This window comes from Pleuronectes platessa, chromosome 10 (genome assembly GCF_947347685.1).
Source record: "Pleuronectes platessa chromosome 10, fPlePla1.1, whole genome shotgun sequence".
Taxonomy (NCBI): domain Eukaryota; kingdom Metazoa; phylum Chordata; class Actinopteri; order Pleuronectiformes; family Pleuronectidae; genus Pleuronectes; species Pleuronectes platessa.
Window position 1 is genome coordinate 10344842 of NC_070635.1, and position 23754 is coordinate 10368595.

Below are 23754 nucleotides of genomic sequence, written 5' to 3' on the forward strand. Positions count from 1 at the left end.
AATTATATATTTAGATTTTTCTTGGGACCATGAGTGCAGATCTATATGGAGTCTGTATTTAGGGAGGAAGTGGCTTTCACAGCACGTGTTACCCGTAATGTCAGAACGCTTAGGTCCACACCCCTGCAGTAGAAGTGGTACCGTCCTGCTGCACCATGCGACGTCATCTTCCCTCGACGCGGAAGTAAAGGCACTAGATGTTAGCAGGACTCCGCGTTGTGGATGTTAAAGCTCATCTGGTGACTGGAATCTTCTGACCGGAGAGATTAAACACTCGTGAGTAATGGAACGTTTAGCGGCTTGTTAATATAACTGTTGGTGACTAAAGTAGAACGTGAGTGATTTTCATGAACAGGTCTTAACGGTAAACGCAGACCTGGGTAAACCTCCGCTCGGTGTCATGTCGTTTTCTGTTTGAAGCAGAAACGGGACAGCCTGTGATCGACATTTTCCTAAACAGTGCATTCATTTAATGGAAACATTTCTTCTGCTAAATGACGACATGGCTGCGTTGCTCTATATGAAAGCAGCTCCGACATGTTCAAACATGTTATGTAATGTTTCTGTTTAAACGTCTTCATGAACCTTTGTAATTCAACGTCCACAACCACCGCTGCTTCGTGTTCCATGCTCGTTCCGGGACGTTGCATTAACCGTGGTGGGGTTTTACTTCACACTAGGACATGTTGTGAAATACAACCTGAAGATTTCTCAAACGTTGCTGCTCAACTTAATCACGTCTCTCTGAGCTGACACTGGAAAGAGGAAACACTGAGATAATAGATCAGAGAACTTCAATCAGATTAACTATTTGTATTGCATTATCTAAACCAGGTTGCAAAGTGCTTCTCAAAATACTGAAATGTTTTGATATATAACTATTATAACATGCCCCAGTTATGGAAAGTACCATTACATAAGTATTATATGTATCTTGTACTTATCATAAACTATTCACATTTGATTGTATACTTCTACTCCACTACATGGAAGGAAGTATTGCACTGTTAATACATCTCAGCTACCGTGCAGCCTTGGGGACTTCTCCAATTTAAGGTGTTACTTTAAGAAACAAATGTTGCAGCAGCTCAACTATTGAGATATTCTCGAAACCAGTTTCAAGTTTGGAGCCGTTTGAAGCTCGAAGTCAACTGATCCAATCACACACAAAATGAAGTAGGATTGAAAGAACTCATACATTTTTGCAAAAGAACATTTGTTTTAAATCTTTTTCACATCAATAAACAATCTTAAACAGATTTATTTAGTGACAGTTTGGAGTGACCTGAACTAAATTGGAAACTATCGTAATAAACTGTGTATAAAGTAGCTGTTAAATGTCAGAAATCCGGCATGGGGTAAAGTAAAGTAAACTAGTCTCTACAGTCTTATAGTTGTGAGGTTCTTCTTACAAACCCCTCAGGCCTTATTTCCTCACATTATCACTTCATTTAAACACAGCCCTTTCTCTTTATATGGAGATGTTATGGAAAAAGTTGTACCTAAAATTTGCAATATATTATCTGAACCAGCACAAACACCCTTTGGAATTATTTGCTTCACCAAGGCAGAAGGTCATTTGCTGCAGGGTATTACAATGTGTTGTATTGACTCGTCATATTTGCATTGTTTTCCATATGCGTAAGTTTGGAGCCGAGTCGTGTTCCTGTCCCGACAGAGCCATGTCTCCCGATGAGCTGGTGTACTTGGGGATTCTCGCTGCCTCCATCCCAGCTGGATTCCTCTTCCGTTACCTCAGTGGGTATTTTGTTCAAGATATCATACGCATGTCATTGTCTTTGTTTCCTTTTCTGTGCAATGGAAATCAGCATCTGAAATGAAATGGATGATTGTACGACCTCTGTCTAGAGTGTGTACACGTATGAATCCCCAAATACCTCATCAGCATTTTAAATCTCTGTTGACGAACCTGTTGTATTTGGGTTCCACCTGCTTGATTGACAGTAAATTCAAAAGCAGTTAAAAGCAGTGAGAAATTCACCATGTTCCCTCCTCTTCCTGTTTGTGGTTTAATTGTGTAACTTTGCTTTAATCTCAGGTCCGCCTGGGAAGCAGGGGGCAGCTCTTCTCCTGGGCCTCTCCGTCACCATCGCCACCTGCAACATCCACACACTCCACTCTCTGGTGACGGTGATTGGAACATGGATCATTATAAAGAGCAGCTGGAAGTGAGTGATAAACATGTTTACAAAATTCATTATCACTATATGTCACTGTTAGCGCAAAAGTCAGGATCTGCAGCACAATAAGATACTAAAAGGATGAATCTATTATCAAATAGCTACAGGTTAAAAAACATGAAACCACCACTGATGTGAATGTCTTTGTGTACATATCACATTTATTTTGAATAATTGTGGTTTTTCATGTATTAACAAATATATAAACTAGAATGTCACTCAGTGCAGCACAAGGCTCAATGACTCCCTTAATTTCCATCCAGTATTATTTAGACTATAGTCAGTTCAAATGTTGAAAAAAACACATGAACTCACTGTTAACTTTTATCCCGCGTCTACAAGACATGCCCCAGCTCTGAGTCTCAGCTGGACGTTTCTCTACCTGCTCTTCTTCCGGCTGGTCACCTGGTTCGGTCTTCCCCCACCGACACCTTTCGCCAATGCCGTCCAGCTCCTTCTCACCCTCAAGGTACAGAACCACAGGAGCAGACATCTGCAGTTTCCTCTATCAACACGACACAGTGTCTTTACGATCTGAGCATCTTTGTTGAACTTTTGTTTCTGTCTTTCTGATTTTACCCCAGATGGTGAGTTTAGCCAATGAGGTGAAGACTTTCCACATGGAGAAGAAAAAGGACGTGAGCTCCTTTTCTAAGTCTCCTGTGGTCGGTGGTCTGTCCGAGGAGCCCTCTCTCTACGATATTCTGTCCTATAGCTACTGTTATGTCGGTATAATGACCGGTACGTAGAAATGTCTCTTCAGAATCTTCTCTCTTTTTTCAGTCCAGATGTAAAGTAAATATTTGAATATTGTGCACGATGTTTGTGTGTGAGCTGTTGTTGTTGATCCATTTGCTTTTGCATGAATTTTAACGGTTGTCTCTCTTTGTCTCGCTTTCCGCTTCTTGTCCAATATTGTGTGAGTCCATATTGTCTTCAGTATTATATCCTAACTGCATCCATTTTTAAAATATTTCTCTTTTTGTTTTTTTTCCCTCTGAATCCCATTGTCCTCCACTTGTTTCCCCCCTTGTGTCTTTCACTATCACTTTTGTCCATTTGTGTCTGCCACTGTCTTCTCAACACTGCCTTTATCCCTTTATCTCATCGGCCCATCTCGGTAAAGGTCCCTTCTTTCGCTTCCAAACGTACGCTGATTGGTTGATGCAGCCGGCCCCGCTGGCCCTCCCCGGCTTGGCACCATGCCTGCAGCGGTTGAAGCTGGTTCCAGTCTACGGCGCTCTGTTCCTGGCCGTAAACTCCGTCTTTCCTCTGGCTTATGTTCGCACAGACGACTTCCTGGATCAAAACTATTTCTTCAGGTATTGTGAAAAAGCATAACTGCCCCGATAATGTCTTTTAATAAACCAAACAGTGTTGGGTATTTGAATTTTTAAACATTTATGTAATCACACTAGTATGGTAATAATTTTATAAAAGATAGATAAAATAGGCATTAAATGAACAGACTTGTTATTTAGTAATATGAATATGTCTCTGTTTTCTCTTTTACCAGGTTGTTCTACATGATAGCCGTGTTCTTCGTGTTTCGGATGCGTTTCTATGCGGCCTGGTGTGGAGCTGAGGCCGGTTGTATCAGTGCAGGTCTGGGCTGTTATCCAGAAAAGTCGCTGTGCAAACCGGGAGGAGGTCCCACAGTCAACTACAGGTACATCACCATAGGACTTATAAGTATATTAAATGAGTATGCATCAATATTTCCACCTCTTTAAATATAGTAATGCAGTAAAATGTGACTTCATGGCTAGCTGACATTTGGAGGTCCTGGTTTTGTTACATACTTTTTGTATTTACATCAGTTTCTTTTTTTTTTCTCTTTATAATATTTCTTCAGTCCTGATCCCTCAGTAGAAGAAGAATACGACTTCAAAACCATCCAGAACATTGACTGCTACAACACGGACTTCTGTGTGAAGGTCCGACACGGCATGCGTTACTGGAACATGACGGTGCAGTGGTGGCTGCATCACTACATCTACCCCAACTCCCCCTTCAAAGCCTACGCTCTCAAGTGAGGCTTGGTTGTGTGCTGCTGGTTGTGTACCACTTAATGGGAGCTGTCTTTCTGGATGATATTCACATCTCTCCTGTCTTTCTTCATCTCTCAGAGCGGGCTGGACTATGTTCATCAGCGCCTACTGGCACGGACTACACGTTGGCTACTACCTCTCCTTCCTCACCATCCCCCTGTGCATCGCAGCCGAGTCGGCCATGGAAGCCTCCGTCCGAGCCAAACTGGGTCCTCGTGGCCAGAACATCTTCGACTGGGTCCACTGGTTCTTGAAGATGAGGGCCTACGACTACATGTGCATGGGCTTCGTGCTGCTCCAGGCCTCCGACACCATCAACTACTGGACGTCCATCTACTTCATTATGCACATCATCGCTGTTTGCTGCATAGTAGTGGGCAAGGTGCTGGGGGGAGGGAGAAGGGAAGGGAGGCGAGGGGAAAAGGAGGAGAAAAGAGAGGGAGGGAAAGTAGAAGAGGTGAACAAGAAACCTGGGGAAAAAACTGACTAAAGGCATAATTAAAAAACGAGGTGTTGCTTTTTCGGAGATGAGGATCTATTTTCATCCTTTGCAACAACACTCACAACACCAATACGAGTCCAACAAGATTTCCTGTGAAAAAAGCTCAACTCAATTTCATTAAATGCAAATACATCGACAAAAATGTCCCATGTAAATGTCGGTAACTGGTCGCCACTGGAGACTTTTCAGACTGTGAACACTGGTGTAGGAATGTTTGAGCACAATGAATGTTACTTTTGTATTGTGAGAGGTAACCTCGGCGTCTGCCTGTACTTACTGTGTGATTTACTTCAAGATATCATGCTCAGTCCTAAGTGGGGTAGGAGCTGATCGCTCGTCATTGACAAACCAGTGTAACCATCAGAATTATCTTGTGTACTTACCACAACCAACAAATCATTCCAGCAGCACTCAGTATTGTGTTACAGTATGTTTATACTGGAGTTAAGGATGAATGGATTGTGATGGAAAACTCATTAGCATGGAAACGTCTTGAGGGCTCAGCTGTAATGGCCTGAGTCATAATACCAGTCCCTCTGTAGATAGATAGAAACATCTCTATGTTGCCCCTAAACTATTCTAGTCTTGGTCAGGAGGAGAGGTCTTCACGTGGTGCCTGAACCTACTGGAAGGTTGCGACCTTTAAAGCTGGGCTCAGTAGGCCTGAGGAAGCTAAGAGCAGGCTACATTTAGGACTGTTTCATCCGACCCCTTTTCTTCAGTCATCTTGTCAAATCTATGGCCTCAAAGTGCGTTTAGGTGCAGCAACTCCTAGAAGCCAGTTTAACCTTGACTTGCTAAATTCATCTCTATTTCAGCGGTGTACGTCTCTCCCGCTTGTGAACATCTGGTCGTGCACAGTGGGAGCACGAGTAGGGTTTGTGCAGGCAGGTCAGTGAGTGAGCGACAGGTACGCCAGCCGATCATTACATTTGGCCATAGACATCAGCCTTTTTTTTCATTATTTCATTTATGGCTTTCAGGACGTGAAGAGGATTGATATAATATGGATTAATATAATAAGTGTTTAAGAAACAACTTTACACCTTTACCTTAACCACACACGTCTCGCCGCCCCTCTCCTCCCGGCTTCCAGCTCACCGGGCTGATGCAGCCATGCCTTCAACTTCCGAGGCAACTCCACATTTGTTGATTTTCCTAAACCAGACGTCTGTTTGCTTTTCAAGCTATTTCAATTGAGGTTGTTGTTTTTGTCTGAGCATGTGTGATTGTAATTTATAAATTGTATGGAACAAAAAGGATTTTGCTGCTGTTTGGATCTCAAATCAACACCAACAGCAAACTGCCTCAACTAAATTGAGTTTCTAGTTAGATGTAGATGTTGCAGTAATACATGGATTATGATGCACACAGTGAAACTAGTTTGGTCTTGACAGAGCACATCAAGGTTCAGATTCCATCTATAGCGCTGCCCAACAACACAAGGACCTCTGTATGTGTTTAGATTAGCTGAAGCATTTTCGGCATTATTATTAGTGGCTAATTATTTCTGTGTGAAATAGTTTTCATCCCTGATCCTGTGAATCCGAGATGTTTCTCTGTTTGTGTTTTTCCCTCTCAGCTCATATCAGGGTATCACATGCACTGACATCTCTATAGCAGTGTCGCATCCAGTGAAGAGAGTGCCATGTGAAAAACAGCAACAGTCCATTCACTGCCAAAATGTCTGTACTGCCATCAAGAGACCATTCAGGGTTGGGACCAAACGTTTGATACAAAATGTGGCACGTTAACATCGTATAAGAAAAATATGCCAGCGTCAGGAAAACAGCACAGTGACGTCTGGAAGATACAGTGGAATTGATATCACAATGTTAAATACAATGTTTTCCAGTATTGACAAATGTCTCATTATTACAAAAAAATTCAAATCACACAAGACTAATCTAAGGTTACACATAAACGAAATGTATAAACTGAAACGGCAGACGTGAATATTTTTGGAACAATATGTTTCTGCCAAAAGAAAATTGTTTTATATGAGCATGACTGCAGAATCAAAACGTCATTACATAGATTTTATGTTTTGCTGCTTCCCTTTGTGGTTTCTGTGCCAAACCTACAACCCTTACAGAAATACTTTTATTTTATTTGTATTACTACAAGAGTAATGTTATTTTAGCTGTTTGTCCATTTTGTTTACGTGTCTTTGCCTTTGTATCCTTCACCAACTGTAACACTCCCTGCTCTGTTAGTGTTACATGTGGAGTGACCCCACTTCAGCCAGTCCTCACCAATGTTAAGTGTCTTCTCTTTTTAAAGTCTACCTGATGTGGTTGTGGGTGAATTATTTGTTCCTTATAAACTTCATGGTGACCTTGTGTAATGCATTAAGATAAAACTTGTGGAAAAAGGCTTCTATTCATCAAATTCTTTCACTTGTCGGTCTGGAAAATCATTAACTGTGCAGCCTTAGTGAACACAAACACACCTGTGTAGTAACCTCACACCAGAGCTTCAGTTTCTCTCAGCTAAGAGCCAGTGGGTGTAGTTAAGTGTTAGGACTGGGTCAAGCAATTCCTATTTGTATTTCGATGTGCAAATAGGACCTTTGTATGTCTTTCTCTCACAAACTGTTAAAATATTCCTGCACAAATTTGAGTTAACGATACATTAAAAGTTTCTACAGCGACAAACTTCTTTTACACACACACTCACAGAAAGTGATATACAACTACAACATTAACATTTTTACAAGTGCAGAATACTAGTTACCCTAATTTGATTCCATAATTAACCACATCCCTGATAAATTCATTTACTTACATGATTTATATTGTGTTTTTCATTTGTTCACTTCCTGCAATGAATCCAGAATAATCCCTCATGGCTTCCAGTCAAGAGACATGTCTATGGTTCCCACAGTAACCCTGTTGGCTCAGTGAACACATTAGAACAGCAGTGGTAACTATCTCCCTGGATATAATGGGTTAAAGCGCACAAGGAAGTACCTGTGTGCCCAACCACAAAGGGAGTAAAGTCCGTGAGAGGAGGCGACGGATTCCAGGATCAGCGACATTTCCTCATGACAAGCTACTTCAACATTTGTTTGATTCTCAGTCTGTTGTTGGTGAAATATTAGATGTTACTGAGGAATAGATTTTTGTTTATGGTGGTTGTGTTGAACTGAATCAGGGAAATGGCCAGTGAACTGCAAGACCCAAGTGGAGTGTATGACTACACAGAAGGTTTGTCTTTTGCCTTTGTTCATATTATTCATTTTAAATCTGAATTGACTGACTATCTAAATAATGTCTCTGTTGATATGGAATCCCATTTGAATGTGAGTGAACTGTCATGATACAAACTTCTGGATTGATCTCCTTTTGCTGTCTTCCCTCCTTGGCTGCACTGCTCGCTCACAGGGAGCAGCAGTTACCCTGGTGAGCAGCAGCCGCTGAGGTCACGCAGAGTTTCATCTCAAGACTCAAATCAGAATTATCCTCAGTTCAACTGGAACCCAGAGGAAGATGAGGAGGGCGACAGTGGGCTCCCCCGGGAACTCAGGAGCATCCCACTGCCCATGAGTCTAAAAAGAGCTGTGAGGTACCAAAAGTACCTGTTAATATTTAGAGGACCATAAGTAGTTTGTTGGATAGAAATCCACTTGAGACACGGTTTAGCAACATATAAGAAATTTCCTGGAAAATAACTATGTAATTTTGTAGATCATAGGGAAATATGAATGTTCTTGAAAACAATGTTTAAACCCAAGTATATCATCTTCTGTTCTTTTTGTTTATTAATGGCATCTTAATGTTTAAACAATTGTTGTTCCTTTTTTCCATACATTTGCATATTCACCTGTACCCTGAAAATATGACCCCCCAGGTTCAATCAGTAATAAATTGGAATTAATTAATTACAATATATCAACTAAAAACTGTTCCTATTTTCCCTATAACTAGAAATTACTAATATAAAGTCTTACAAATAATGAAACTAAACTCCTCCAGAGTCACAGTTAACACTGTCCTCCACAGGCAGGTGCAGCAGATGAAGGTTCCTGTGGTTTCCCGTGCTGAGTCTTGGAAACGGAAGAAAACCAGATCTCTGCGTAAACTTAAAGACAACTCCAAAGAAGTTCTCGATGCTTTCACACTGTGGAAAAAGACTTTGCAAAAGATTGGAGGTACACATTTTTTATTTCTCATAGAAATGAAGGTTTCAAAAGCTTTTTTCAGATTACAAATCTCACAATGTGTATTCTTTCAAACAAACGTGAAAAAGTGTACTTAGCACATATAACACTGTTAAAATAAATCATGCCTCTTGTTCTTCCTCCGCAGGAAACTTTGGAAGTGGTGTCCACTCATACTTTCTTTTCCTGAGATTCTTGGTGGTGCTCAACTTTGTTTCCTTCTTTCTGATCGCTGGATTCGTCCTCGCCCCCAGCATCGTCTTCAGATATGTTGACTCCAGCCTCGATAATAGCAACGGTAATCATGTGTCCAAGATCATGTTTGGTAGCTCACAACATTTAGTTTTGAACAAACATTGTGTTTTTATGGTTCTTTGTTCCGTTTTTAGGTTTTAAGTAGATTGAGTTACTCTTAAAACCGTAGGACTAAAACAAATGCCGGTTCATTCAGAGAGGTGCAGAAGAACCTGTAGAAATAATATTGTTTTTGTGTTTTGCAGGACCAGCGGAATGTTTGGAGTATAACCCTAATCCTAAAGTCACGGTGTTCTATCAATATTTCCTGGATTTACTGTCGGGAACGGTGAGAAACTGCAGCACGTGAACCGCTGAACAAGATTCTTCACAGTTTTCACATATAAGAGCTTTCACTCTCCACGACAGAACTGACAAAACCTGGATTTAAGAAACACTGAGGTCTGTGACTTGTTTTGGATAAAACACTCCAGGGAGAAACTGCTTACATCCAAGAAGTAGTCCAACACTAAGCTATTAGCTATTTGTGGACCCACAGACTATTGCTTTTTGTCTGTCTCCATATTTGGAGCTGGAGACTTGGATAGAACTTAGAGTGGTGTTGATTCTCACATCTAAGTCTCAGCAAAAAAGCAAATAAATAAATAATAAAGTGTACTTTATTCTAACCATTCAATAAGGCATCTGTGACTATTGTCTTGAGTGCACAAATAAATACATGTGTTTATAAAGTTACAAATACCAGATACTGTACACAACAGAATGAAATAGATTGGAGCTGAAGTGTACATTTTAAGATAAAAGTTAATAAAGTAAGTTATCAAACTGATAGCAGGCTCCACCCTTAGCACCCTTACCCTTTAAACTAAACTGAGAGTTAACCATCGTAACAGTTTTTAAACATGACCTCAGTGACCTAATAGGCTCCTCCTCCTTTATCTTCTGCTGATGAAAGTAAACAAATATTTAAGTACATCAGAGTGTCTGATCCTGTCCTCTTTACTCAGGGTTTTATGGAGTATTCCTATCTGTTCTACGGCTACTACTACAACAAAGTGGTGGCGAACGAGGACGTCACCTACAACATTCCCCTGGCCTACGTCCTGACTGCCGTGTTCTACTTCGCCTTCTGTCTCATTTGTATCATAGCACGGTGAGTCCTACAAACACGTTCACATTCGGCATCAACAATCAGTATGCGGTGGTTGTGTGTGTGTCTGTGTGTGTTTGTGTGGCGTCTCAGCGCCAGATCAGTACCTGAGTCGAGCTTTCTGTGCATCCTCCTCTCCCACACAGCATGGGGGCTAACGCTCGGGTTGCTGTGGCGACGGGAGGCCACACCATCGGTGAATACAGCATGATAGTGTTCACCGGCTGGGACTACAGCTGCCTGAGAGACCGAGATACCAAACTGAAGCAGAAAAACATCCACTACCGGCTGCAGGTCAGAGGGGATCCGTCCCACTTAGCAAGAATTAGGGCAGAAGAAGAGAAACATGACCAACGTGTGTCAGTTTATCTCTCGTGACCCCTCCCCTCCCCTCTGTTCTCTCTGTCTCCGTCAGGTGGATCTGGAGGAGGAGAGGTTAAAGAAACGGGCAGCCGCTCTGACCTTGTCTCGAAAAGTTCTTCTATACTCTCTACGTACTTTTTTGCATTTGGTGGCTTTCGGGCTCATCATGGGAGCCTTCTACGGCATCTTTCTGGCTGCCGACTTCAGCCAGGTAAATCATGCTAGAGCCAAGAGCTGATGCTTAGGTTGTCTTGTTCAACTCATACGTGACATGTCAGCTCCTGTATCATCCAAACAGAAAAATACAACGGAGAAAGGGATCCTGGGTTTGTTCTATGAGTATCTTCCCTCCATCGTCATCACCGCTGGGAACTTCCTGGTGCCTATGCTGTGCGACCAGATCGCCCTAATAGAGAAATACTCCCCCAGCACCACCGTCATAGTGGCACTATTAAGGTTGGCACTGGTGTTTCTATGGGATAATCGTATAGAGATTTAGACTGAAGAATCTCTAACTCAAGTTATCTTAGTATGAGAACAGTGGATAGTCATTTTGTTCTCCTTGTCCAGGGCCGTGTTCCTGCGACTTGTGAGTCTGGCAGTTCTCCTCTTCACCCTGTGGCGTCAGATCACCTGCGATGGGAACATAGAAGAGGCAGGTTGTAAACTGTGCCAGTACAACTATAATGTCTATCCAGTAAGTATCACACTTGACAGCCTTTTAGTGCATGCTTGTTTTTTTCAAAGATGCTTTTTTTGTATTAATAGGATCGATGAGTCGCACCAAGCCAAAACAAGTACCAGCACTCTAAGAGGAAACCCAGAGGGAACACTTAAAATAAGATACATGATGAAATTAGTGCAGTTTGAGATGAGACATTTTCTAAACCAACTTCCTGATACGTGTTGACATTTTGCAATAACACATCATAGAGGCAGGGACTATGTTAAAGTAGTTGGTTGTTGAAGTAGTTAAAGGATATTGCACCTTTCATGCAAAGCTGCAAAACAAGCTGATGAAAAATACAGTTTAAATACAACATTGAAATAAAACACAACAATACAATGAACAATAAAATAATAAATAATAAAATAGATTGAAATAAAGCAGGTAGATTTAATCAAATGGATTAAGAGAATGCTCAACTAAACAGGTCTTTTGATTTATTTTGTAATATATATAATAATTCTGCAAGAAACAAGTATATCTGCTACTGTCTAATAAGTCATATATCAGTGCTAGAATTTCGTTTTGCCCAACAACCTTTTCATTTACTCATGATGATAGCAGCTCACACATGTTTTACATGTTTGTCTCATGTTGTAGTGCTGGGAAACACGTATCGGACAGGAGATGTACAAACTCACACTATTCGACCTCCTCATCAACATCGCTGTGCTCGTCCTGGTGGAGTTTCCTCGCAGGTAAAAATCCATATGTGAAAAATATATCTACAGAATTGTGCTGACAGTAAGTTGTTTAGTTACGTGACTGTGTTTTTTGTGTGTCAGGATGGTGGTGGACAAATGTTCCTGTAAACTAACCCAGTGGGTGGGTCGGCAGGAGTTTGTGGTTCCCTCCAATGTGCTCGGCCTTGTTTATGGTCAGGCTGTTGTTTGGACTGGGACTCTTTTTTGCCCTCTGCTGCCGCTCATCAATACCATCAAGTTCATCATCCTCTTCTACTGCAAGAAGGTGAAGATGTTGCTGTAAAAACACGTCACACAATTCCTCTTGGTCCTTGAAATTGTCTCATGTCTCATCATCACCTTCCCCCCTCAGATCACGCTCTTCTATAACTGCCGACCAGCACACAGGACGTTTCGCTCAACCACCTCCACCTTCTTTTTCCTGGTGGTCCTGCTGTTCGGCTGGGGCTTGGCCACAGTTGTTATGGTTTACAGTCTGTCTGAGTGAGTGCTGATGCTACATTGTTCTCTCCAACAAATATAACAGAGGCTCTTTTTGATTTCAGGAGATTCTTTGTTTATGGATATGTTTTTCCATGATGTATTACATTGTTGAAGAGAAATGTTTCCCTCTGTCCTCCCAGGATTCGTCCGTCTTTGAGTTGCGGTCCTTTCCGGTTGTTCCCCAACATGTGGTCAGTCGTCCCGTCGTCTTTCTACAGCCTCTCTGAAACTACACAGGAGTTCCTATTCTTCATTGGCTCTCAGTCGTTCTCCATCCCTCTGTTTGCACTATCGTGGTGAGTAAATTTGTTCTTTTCTGCAGGATTATTACTCTGGAATAAACAGCACTGTATTTAACCCTAAATGTTGATTTAAGCCTATAATTTACATTCAAACTATGTGGTCCTTAATTTTCCATTTTATGAAGTTTAATCCTGTCTCATTTCTCCCTGACAGTGTGGTGATGTGTTATTTCATAGCCTTGGCCTCTGTCTATGGGAAAAGTGTGGCTCTTCTAAGAACGCAGCTAAAACTGGTAAGTAATTAGCATTAACATTTATAGGGCACTCTAGGGTAAAGACTTACATGGTCTTAAACTGTGATCATATGCAGGCTGGCCAATGTGACTTCCTAATACTCACAGGTATTCAGTTTTACTTAAAAAGTGTTTGACTTGCAGGAGGGCCGTGACAAGCAGTTCTTGGTCAAGCAGATCGAGCAGCTGGGTCGACAGCTTCACATACCCACACATAGTGCAGGAGAACAAGACTGAACATATGGAAAATATTTGGTTCCTTCAACCTTCACTGTCTTCAAAACTGTGGTGGTGATTGACACTTCTGTCCTGTTTTGCCAAAACAGTTTCTCTGTGCTCATTACAAACCGGGTTTTAAATGTGTTCTGGCAATGTACGTGTGAAACTTTCATGACCGAGTAATTCAATTTTTGTATGGAGAAACCTTATGAGACACAATTTATAGTTCAAAGTTGAGTATGTGTCTGAAAATGTCTGGATCAGATCTATAGAAATGAAACACGGTGAGATATCCGAAAGCACCTTATACACCTGTATGCACTCCAATGTTTAAAATCTGTGCCATACATTGCTGACTGGGTTTCAGCTGATAATCATGAATTTAAAATCCTGTCAAGATGTCAATATTGAGAAAAACATGGCGCTTAGGTTATTTACGTGAAAACAGTTTATTATAAAAATATTTTATCATATGTATTATAATAAATTATTACAAAAGATCATCACTTGTGTCTGTCCATTGAAAATAGATTTTTGGGTTTTTGTTTCCTCTGTGAGCAATAAAATAATAACAGGAGGTACAGCGACCTCTAGTGTCAAACTCAGGGTGCTGCACCACTATGTAGTGTTTACTTCCGGTTTGGCTCAACTACTTCCTGTCTGCCAGCTGTGAGTAACGTCAGCTCTTCTCTCTGCGACAATATCTGCGTTTGAATTTGTTCTACTATCAAAATGGTTATAGTGACTCGTTTGTTGTGAAGTTGAAAGTTAAATGTTTAAGGTCGAAGCTGCGCATTTATGTGTGTGGTGTAAGTTGGGAGGTAGCAAACATATGCTAACGTTAGCTTAGCCGTGGCCAATCGACTGACAGCAACACTGTGTGTACCTGTGTCGTCATTTAGCAAATTGCTAACTCCCCGGCTTCCCTCAGGTGTTACGTCACCGGAAACGGTTTCCTATGATCGTTCCGGCTTCGGTCGACGCTAGCCTCTCTGAGCTAGCTAACCGCTAACGTCCAGCATCAGCAGTCGTCCGGGCAAACATGAACATCCTCCCGAAGAAGAGCTGGCACGTGCGAAACAAGGACAACGTCGCGCGCGTGCGGAAGGACGAGGCCCAAGCTGCCGAGGAGGAGCGCGAGGCCCAGAAGCGCGTCGAGCGTGCGGAGCAGGAGGTGATCAATCAATCAATCAATCAATCAATCAATCAATATATCAATCAATCAATCAATCTTTATCCGGCAGCAGGTTATAGTTAATAAAGGCTCATGTATTTCAAAGGGAAGACATCATTCCAATAGTCTGGTTCTAAAACTGTCCACCAGTTTCTTTGTGCTGCTCAGACACTTATGTTTGAGAAGGTCATTTGTAGATTGACACGAGCCCTCAAGTCTGATACTGAGTAAAAAGTGTATTTTGAATAAAGCTTTTAATCAATTAGTTCATCAACAGAAAATTTGTTGGCAAATATTACTTTAATAATATTATTAATACTCAAATATGTTAAATGGATTGAAGACTATGCAAACACCTCAATATAATGTAGTCCAGGGAAACACCTACTGTAAATACGTCCTACTTTTTACTGGCCTCCCTTTTATTTCCCTCTCAAACAACTGGGAAAAGAAAGTTAATAACAATTCCTCCTCACAGGCACGAACAGAATATCTAAGAAGAAAGTCCCGAGCTGCTCTTCAGGCAGAAGGATTACTGCCAGATGATGCTGTTGAGGAACCGAGTGGAGGAAGTGGAGTTCTGGAGCATCTCAATCTGTTTCCTCTGGAAGATCCCTCAGACAAGAAAGGGAATAAAGATTACCTCAAAGAAAAGAAAGATGAACAGGTGATGGGGCTAAAATGTCTTTCACTCTCCTCTGACATGATTTATTCATTATTTTGATACTGTTTCTTCCTTTACACTGAGGCAATAATCAGGGTAACCCGGTTGCTGTTTCCATTCTGAGTCTGTGCAATTACCAATTTGTGTTCCTTGTTTTTCCCCAGGAGAAGCAGGAGCGTGCCATCGGCTTGCTGGTGTCTCTCGGACCCCAGCCTGGGTCTGAGGTCACTCCATGGTACCTGAAAACGGGCAAAGAAAAAGAAGAAAGGGGTAAAGAAAAAGAAGAAAGGAAAGAAACAGAAAAGAAAAAGGGACTAAGTGAGGAGGAGAAAGAGAAGAGGGATCGTAGACTGAAGGATAGTTTGGATCCATTGAAAGTTATGAAAAAACTTATGGCTGTAAAAGACAAAAAAGGACACAAGAGCAAGAAAAGGCTAAACCGATACCTGGGGGAAAAGAAGAGCAGTGGAGAGAGGTAAGAATATGAATACGGCTTTTCTTGGTATTTCACCTGAATCTTTATCTTCCTTTTAACGATTTATAATATCATAAACATTATTATATTCAATAAGTATTTCCGCCCAGTTATTTAGAATATGAAGGTTTTCCGAATGACTTGCTTTTGTTGTCGTCCTTCTCTGAATCTCAACTCTACATAAATACTCAACACATTCTTGTCATCAGTTCTTCTCCTGAACTATTGGGGATATGAATGTGATGTTGAGAAGAGTGTCAACATGGAGCATTAACACAATGTCTCTTCTGTCGTGTCCAGCTCCATAGAGCGATTACGTGCTGAGCGTTTACAGAGGGAGGTTGAAGAAAGGAGACGAGCCCAGGCCCTGATCGATCAGAAGAGCGGCAAAGGAAAGGACAAGGAGGCTGCGAGGGAGCTGAATGAGAGGGAAAGGCCGTACAACACCGCCTTCTTCCCAGAACTGGCCCGAAAGAGGCAAAGGCGGGATCGAGACAGCTGGAGAGAGGAGATATTAAAATCATGAACTGTCCTTCCCCCAGTTATTTGAGAGTTTGTTTCTATGTGTAGAAACCAGAGGAAAAGAAGGTAACATGGGAACTGGGTAAAGAGCCACATTACATACATACCTGTAACCTGGTGATGCTGAGGATGATGAGGCACCAGATCGTCCATTTTTATTTATTTAAATTCTTGCATCAAAGTCAGAAGTGCGGTTCAGCTGCAGCTACCTCTGCCCATGCTGTGTTTTATTATGTCAGCAGGGCAGATGGTTGCCTTCACAGGGGCTTGAATCCAGACTGTCAACAAAGAAAACGCTCTGTTAACATGGTTCATATTATAATTATTATTCATTACTGTTATGGTCAATATGAAACGTGAAAAATAAGGTATGTGGTGTAAGGTGAGCATCCACAGCGCACACTGAGTGAGCAGAAGTCTGAGTCAAATCATCACCATGTGAATAGCAGAGCTGAGATAGTCATGTACAGAGTAAATTAATCTTCAAATCTAATGTCTTCATTTTTTGGGATCAAAATGATTTGTTTCATATTTAAAGATTTGCTGCTTTTCTTTGTCATATATGATACAAACCTAATCTTGTTGAGTTTGGTAATTTTGGTTGAATAAAACAAACAATCTCAGAGTGTTGTGACTTTTAAAGTCAACAGTTAACCCTTACCCAAGAATAGAGCATTGTTATCTACAGATATAGGTGAAATCATTCAGTACACATCCACTGTAAAAGATCATCAAGAGTCCTTTTTATCATCTCGGATGTTTGAGTCTCTATAATCCTCATGTGTAGCCTCTTCATTTGGTTTGCTGTTATTAAACTGTATGGGACAATTTCAGAGAAAACGTATCGCAGCAACAAAAGCAGACGTATGAATAGCACTAGCTCGCTGTCGTGACTTATAGTGGGACAGTCAAAATGACTCATATCATCTACTGGGTCTGAGGTTACTACCTGGTACCTGGAAACTGTTAAAGAAATGGAACAAGTGAAGACGCCAGAGAGAAAGATGAAAAAGTATTTACTCAAACTATTGACATTTACTATTATGTAAAACTAGGGCTTGACGATATACGCTAGCTAAATGATATGTGATGTCACGATAAACGTCACATTATTACTTATTTTAAATTCAAGGACTGAGTAAAGGTTCTGGTTTTAAACTCGTCTTTATGAGCAGAGAACGGAAAACACTTGATAAACAGCATATCAGAGGTGGGTCAAATATGTGTTATAACACCTGACACAATTAATCATTGATATATATATAACATATATACAGGACGCCAATAGACTGAAAAAACTCATTAGGAAGGCAGAGTCTGTGGTTGGCTCTAAGCTTGTCACCCTGGAGGAGGTGGTGGAGGACAGGATGCTGGCAAAACTGCTGGGAATCATGGACAATCCCCCTCATCCCCTCCACAAAACACTGGACAAGCTAAGGAGCAGCTATTATATTGGTATAAATACTATCATATATAAATATATATTATGTTATAATATATACTATATATACTGTACTATTTTTATATACTGTCTAACAATAACATTACCAGCATATCATCAGTACTATTACCATCATCTTGCCACTGCACCTTATCTACCTATTTATCTTGTGTTTCTGCTTTTATTCTTTCTACCTCAATATTTTTATTTTATTCTATTGTATTGTATTTTATTGTATTCAAATGTACCGGCTGCTATGACGACTTAATTTCCCTTCTGGGATGAATAAAGTAATCTATCTTTCTATCTATCTATCTATCTATCTATCTATCTATATAGATATATCTATATATATATCGGACCTTTGTCGATTATATTGTTTTATTGCAGCAGTAGTGACAGCCAATTTTTTGACGAAGTGGGCATTACAATAATGAAATGCTATTTAATTGCTGAAGGAAGAATATTTAATTGAATTTTTTTATAGAAAGTAACAATATTGGTCATTTTGTCTTTTTGAAGGTGTGGTCAATTAACACCATTTTAACCCTACGTGTTTCAATTAGAACAAAAGTCATCACATGAATACTGAAATGGTATGCAAAGAGAAATACAAAAATTAAATAATAAACACTATTCTGAACACCTCATTGCTGTAGCTTCCTGTGGGAATATTATCACAGATATGTTTTTCTGGCTTTATGATGATGGAGCTTGGACCATGACAATGCGCGCCGTGTGAGTGTGACGTAGGCTGGCGGAGGAGAAAAATACAGACACGCTGAGGACAGAGGGAGGAAGAAAAGAAGATGCGAGAGAGAGGGAAGAGGGGGATGACGGTGGGCTTGTTCTCAGACGCGGGGATGTGAGCGTGTACCCGGGGAGCCGCTGTGGACTGAGGAGGCACAAAAGAGCATCTCCTCACACACCGTGTTTAATTGCCGGATTAGAGGGAAGGGGGGGAGGAGGAGGAGGGAGGACAACGAGGAGACGCTCTTTATTTATTAGGAGGAGAGCCGAGGAGGAGGAGGGGGAGGCAGAGACAGCGTGAGCCCCGGAGACGACACAGACCGTGGCGGCGGCGGTGCAGGCGGAGCAGAGCAGCGGGACGACACCGACGGTCGGCGGCGTCGCTCGGATGCTGTTGTCGCCTCCGCTCCGGACGCGGCGACGATGCGGCCACACTGCTGGATGATGGTGGCGCTGGCGGGGATCATGTCGTACCTCAGCCCGGAGAGAGCGCTCGGAGCCCCGCAGAGGGAAGGTGAGCGGAGTCGGTGGAGGAGGAGGAGGAGGAGGAGGAGGTTGTTTGAAAACCTGTGAGGGATGCTGGAGAAAGGAGGAAGAGGAGGAGGAGGAAGGTGGATGTAGTCTGCTATGAAAAGGCCTCTCTCTCTCTCTATATAATATGCCTGAGACATAATGCGATGTGTTATTATTGCAGTGCGAGGCTGGTGGGTGATGGGGAGGGCACCATGTTTGCATGCAGTGATGCAAATATTAGAGGGGGGGGGGGGGGGGGGGGGGGGGGGTCTTTATGCTTCGATCCCGGGCCTCACGTCGATGCCATTTCAAAACACAATGTAAAATGTGGTCATCAACATTAAAACCCTCGGTCAGTGCGAGATACTGGGTCTATAAATAGCCCCTGGATGTTATTTAGCCTATCAACCACTGCTGGCATCTTTATTCTCCTCAATCTGAATATGCCCCCCCATCCCACAAGATCTGGCAGAGGGCTGTTTGTGTGATGTCTGTGTGTGTGTGTGTGTGTGTGTGTGTGTGTGTGTGTGTGTGTGCAGTCATTGTATTGGTGGTGTGTTGTTTTGATGAGAGCTGCTGGCTCCGGGGCTGCTGCTGCATGGTGGGAAAAGGCCCTGTGTTAGCTTCCTATTTATATGCAGTGTCTCTCTGTCTGGGGAGAGATGAAAGAAGGGCACATGTACCGGAATTGTGCATAAGGAATCTGGAGCCAATACAATCACGTCGTCTGTGGTGCATGTTTTTGTCAGTGGACTCCACTGTTTTTGCAGGTGCAACGACAAATGATTCTGATCAGCTCACAGTACATTAGCTGTACCCCTCTTTGTTCCCCCTGCTCCAACTTATCTAGAATTTATTGAAATCTGCAATGTGCCAAATTTTTTCCCTGTTTCACCAGCAGCCTGTATACGTTGATACGAAGGTGGTTTTACATGCTGAACACATCCTCACTTACCTCTTCTCAGGGAGCCCGTGTTAAATAGGTGACTCGTATTTCTGTGGCAACTTTTCATAAGCAAGAAAATGAGAATCATGATCAAAATGTCAATAGAAATCAAGCATCTTTCCTAGAAATCACCAACTGAAACATCACCTTTTTCTCATACTTATAGAGGAATGTTGATCTTCTCTTTTACAATATTTATTAAGTTTGTAAATTATTCAATGTACTTCAAAATTGATGTATGCAGTGTTTACACTATCATGACCTCGTGAATGAATGTATTTTTGGATTTCTATAAAGGACACCGAGATATTTTAAGACAAAGTAAATAAAAAATAGAATAAGTTATTTATTTACATTTATGGTTTTAATACCCCCCCCCCCCCCCCCCCCCCCCCAAAAAAACCTGTCTGTGATTGTTTTTAGTCATTTTCTAAGGACATTTTTTAATTACTTACAGTTATTGGGGACTGTAATATTTGGGGTTTCTATTGTTACATATTTCAAATGTGTATAATGTGCTTTGCATAATGTCAGTGTGAGCAGCCTTTAAGCGTTTGGAGCTACATGGATCTATATGTTATTCTGGCAGCCTAAATGCTGTTTTGTTCAAACAGACATAAATATGAGTATTTTATCGCTACATGTGGTTTAGATATTAGTATCTAGGAGTGGGCTTGAGGCCTTCTGTTTATTTCATGGTGCTGCTCCTCTCTCTCGTCATTAGCACTGAAATGTTTGTCTGTGGTATTGACATGAAAGCTTCTGGAAAACACCTGAAGGGTATTTAACCACCCTGCCCTGCCCCTTTTCTTTTCTACAGATGGTTCACTTCTCACAAACGACCATGTTGAGGTACAAATATCAAATGTCCCGATCCCTCCCTCTCTCACCTGAGTAATCAACCTTCCTGATTTGAGTCAATCTTTTCCAATTTCCAACCCTTTTCCCAATTTAGAGCTCCCATTTTTTTACCTAAATGACAACTCCAGTCCCCCCCCCCCCTCCCCTCCCCTGCTTCTTAACTGTGTTTCCTGAGTGGAATGCCATTTCTGATATCTCCCCCCTCCCCCCCATGCTTATGTCCTTACTGGAATGGTATATTCTCCCACTTTCAAACTTTTAATTCCAGTCTCCGTTTTCTTTTACTGATCCAGAACATGTTTTTGATCTTCAGCTCAGTTTCTCTTCCTGCTTTTTTAACCCCCACCCCAAACCCCCTGATGCAAGCTGTCCATTGGGGTCTTCCACTGTGTCCCCAGCCTGCTGCTAAGAAAACGCTCCAGTCGTTTCCCCTTCTTAATAAAAAGTCTATGTAACAAGTATTTACACTTTTCTGATACAGTGAACTTTCTCTTTCTCTTCTCATTGACTCAAACCTAACAGTTTGCACCTCCCCACCTTACAGAAGCACAGACACCCTGACTTGCTGTATTAACTCCTCTCCTCCCTCTTTCTTTCTTCTTCCTGTCGTCCCCCCAGTCTCTCAATCTAGGGCGGCATCCCTCTCTCCACCACCCTATGTCGTCATCCTCATCTCTTGCTCTGGGCTGGTCTCTTTCGTCCTATTGCTCCTCACCTGCCTGTGCTGTAAGAAAGGAGTGGGGTTCAATGTAAGTCTTCAACATGTAAGAGATTTATTCACCTCCCTCTGCTTAGTTTGTTTTGTCACACCGTCTTGTGCATTCCTGCATGGGTTTTCTTATAAGCTAGACTAACTTGGTAAACTGATGGTAATAGAAACAGCCAATGCTTCCTGTTTAATGAGGTAGAAATGGTCAATAATCATCTGTCTGACTAATCTTGACTAAGCCTCCATCTTTCCACCCCACAGAGTTGCTGTTGTTTAGCTGGCACACAGGCTGTCTTTACTCTGAGGAGCTGTTCACTCATTGTCTGCCCCTGATACTTACAGCTCAAGTCAACCTTTTTACCTCATTATGTGAAATGAGACAGAGTGAAAGAGTGTGGTTTATTTTCTATTCTTAATATTTAACCAGGAGTTTGACAATGCGGACGGGGAGGAGTGCTCCGGAGGCTCCAGCCCCATCCAGGAGGACAGCCTGTCGTCATGTCCCTCCCTCCCCGAGGTCTACACCTTACCAGTCAGAGACAGGTCCGGCTGCCCCGCCCTGCAGGAGGGAGCAGGTAACCATTCTCCTGCTCTCTCTCTTTCTTGTTTCAGCATGAGTTGAGTTTTGTTTTGGAGGATTTGAAGCTGGGATGAGAGCCGGCACTAAAACGCCTTCAGGCTCTGTTGCCTGAATCAGTGAAGTGGATCCATTTAAGGCCTCAAACCGAGTGTTCAACCCGTATCGTCAGCCTCCGTACTCAACATCAGTGAAGTGGAAACTATGATCTGTATCATCGCTCTGTGTGAGCAGGTGATGTTTGACATTTGTCTGACCTGCAGTGACAGAGTGAGAGATTCATGGTCACAGATCCCAGAGCTTTGGGATGGTAACGATTAGAGCTGCAACAATTAGCTGATTAATCAAATAGCATTGGCAGCATTTTTAATAATCGATTATTTGCTTATTTCATTCAAACATTAGTTTGTTTCCAGCCTTACAAATTTGGAACTCTATGTAAATTGAAAATCTCACGTTTTCGTTCTGTTGGTCAAACAAAACGAGCTGTTAAATGACGATACCCTCAGCGGTAAGAGATTGTCATCGCCATTGTTCCCTGTCCTCAGATGTTTATATACTGAACAATTTATAAGTATGTTGATAAAATACTTGGCTGATGGGAATACATTGTTGTCTGAGGGAACGCTTTGTGTCTGTCAGTGTTTCCTATTTTGAAGTACATTGCAAGAATGTGTGGTTTGTTATTTAATATGAGCTGTGCCTATGAGCTTTCCTCAGCATCTCAGTTTTTAAAGCAGTTTTTTCCGCTGTTGTGTGATATTATATCATAAAAGAACATCACTGGCTGACGGCTGCACGACCCTGATCTTTTTTTATTTCTCTTCTTTTTTGCAGACTCTAAGTCTAAGTGCTTCAAAAGACACACTTTAAACTACCTTCAGGAAATTGGAAATGGCTGGTTTGGAAAGGTAAGAAGATCGCCTCTCACAATCCGATCATTTCAGTTTGAGCCTCGTCATGCTGTGGATTCTCTTTTTTCTTACACACAGTGTGCCATGTTTAATTTAATACTGGAGACAGACCAGGTCAAGCCAGAGTCAAAATAGCTCTTTTACTGCCGATCTCCTCCTGGGCATTCTTCCATGTTATACTCCATTGATCTCTTCTAGGTGATCCTGGCTGAAGTGCTGTGTGACTGCAGCTCCTCTCAGGCTGTGGTGAAGGAGCTGCGTGTCAGTGCCAGCCCTCTGGAGCAGAGGAAGTTCTTGGCTGAGTCCGAGCCGTACAGGTGGGAGAAACTGCTGAAAGTCAAGTAACCTTTTTTGGGCCTTAAAGTCAGACAGTGTAACCTTTGTTCAAGAGGAACTACTGAGCCACAGTATGATAACATTAGGTTAAGATCATCAGCTATAGCTAAATATAATTGAGTTTGTCAAAAACTGTGAGTCCTGTGATCACCCATAAGTGGAAGCTGCACTATTAATAGATACCAAATTAAAATATAACAAAACATGTGTAATAAAAGTTAATTTAATTTGTATATAATGACACCTAGTATTACCACATCAGAAAAGCCAACAATTCCATTTAACAGAGAAAAGACACATTTTATTGTTTGTAAATTCATATTTTATTAGTAAGAAAAATCTGTGCTCAAAACTACTATAAGACTCACCTTACTCCCTGATGAATAGAGCAAACAATATATAGTTTGAATTAATATAATTGGTCTCAGGACAGACCGGACAACAAACCACATTATTTCTAGAAATAGTTTATAGACGTTTTTTTTGTGTTATTTGTATATTTACATCGGTAATGATCCTG

At 41.6% G+C, this 23754-nt stretch overlaps 3 protein-coding genes across 4 annotated transcripts; all 3 read left to right on the forward strand.

Moving 5' to 3' along the window:
- The first annotated feature begins 159 nt into the window (after window positions 1-159).
- Window positions 160-7130, forward strand: mboat7 (membrane bound O-acyltransferase domain containing 7). Its single transcript, XM_053432115.1, has 9 exons — window positions 160-276; window positions 1647-1758; window positions 2060-2189; window positions 2544-2670; window positions 2786-2942; window positions 3328-3523; window positions 3718-3870; window positions 4057-4233; window positions 4331-7130. Exons 2-9 carry the CDS (start codon window positions 1683-1685, stop codon window positions 4740-4742), a joined length of 1428 nt encoding a protein of 475 aa, XP_053288090.1. The 5' UTR covers window positions 160-276; window positions 1647-1682; the 3' UTR covers window positions 4743-7130.
- Window positions 7131-7649: 519 nt separating this feature from the next.
- tmc4 (transmembrane channel-like 4) lies at window positions 7650-13556 on the forward strand. Its single transcript, XM_053432093.1, has 16 exons — window positions 7650-7963; window positions 8141-8321; window positions 8759-8907; window positions 9065-9214; window positions 9417-9499; window positions 10179-10324; window positions 10468-10615; window positions 10737-10895; window positions 10983-11140; window positions 11255-11381; window positions 12012-12109; window positions 12197-12380; window positions 12468-12598; window positions 12739-12894; window positions 13055-13133; window positions 13278-13556. Exons 1-16 carry the CDS (start codon window positions 7915-7917, stop codon window positions 13368-13370), a joined length of 2091 nt encoding a protein of 696 aa, XP_053288068.1. The 5' UTR covers window positions 7650-7914; the 3' UTR covers window positions 13371-13556.
- Window positions 13557-13999: 443 nt separating this feature from the next.
- leng1 (leukocyte receptor cluster (LRC) member 1) lies at window positions 14000-16810 on the forward strand. Of its 2 annotated transcripts, XM_053432126.1 has the most exons (5): window positions 14000-14021; window positions 14284-14526; window positions 15005-15193; window positions 15355-15665; window positions 15966-16810. In XM_053432126.1, exons 2-5 carry the CDS (start codon window positions 14395-14397, stop codon window positions 16189-16191), a joined length of 858 nt encoding a protein of 285 aa, XP_053288101.1. In that variant the 5' UTR covers window positions 14000-14021; window positions 14284-14394; the 3' UTR covers window positions 16192-16810. The 2 variants fall into 2 exon arrangements, with proteins under 2 accessions (XP_053288101.1, XP_053288100.1); XM_053432125.1 differs by having other exon boundaries at window positions 14016-14526.
- Window positions 16811-23754: the final 6944 nt, after the last annotated feature.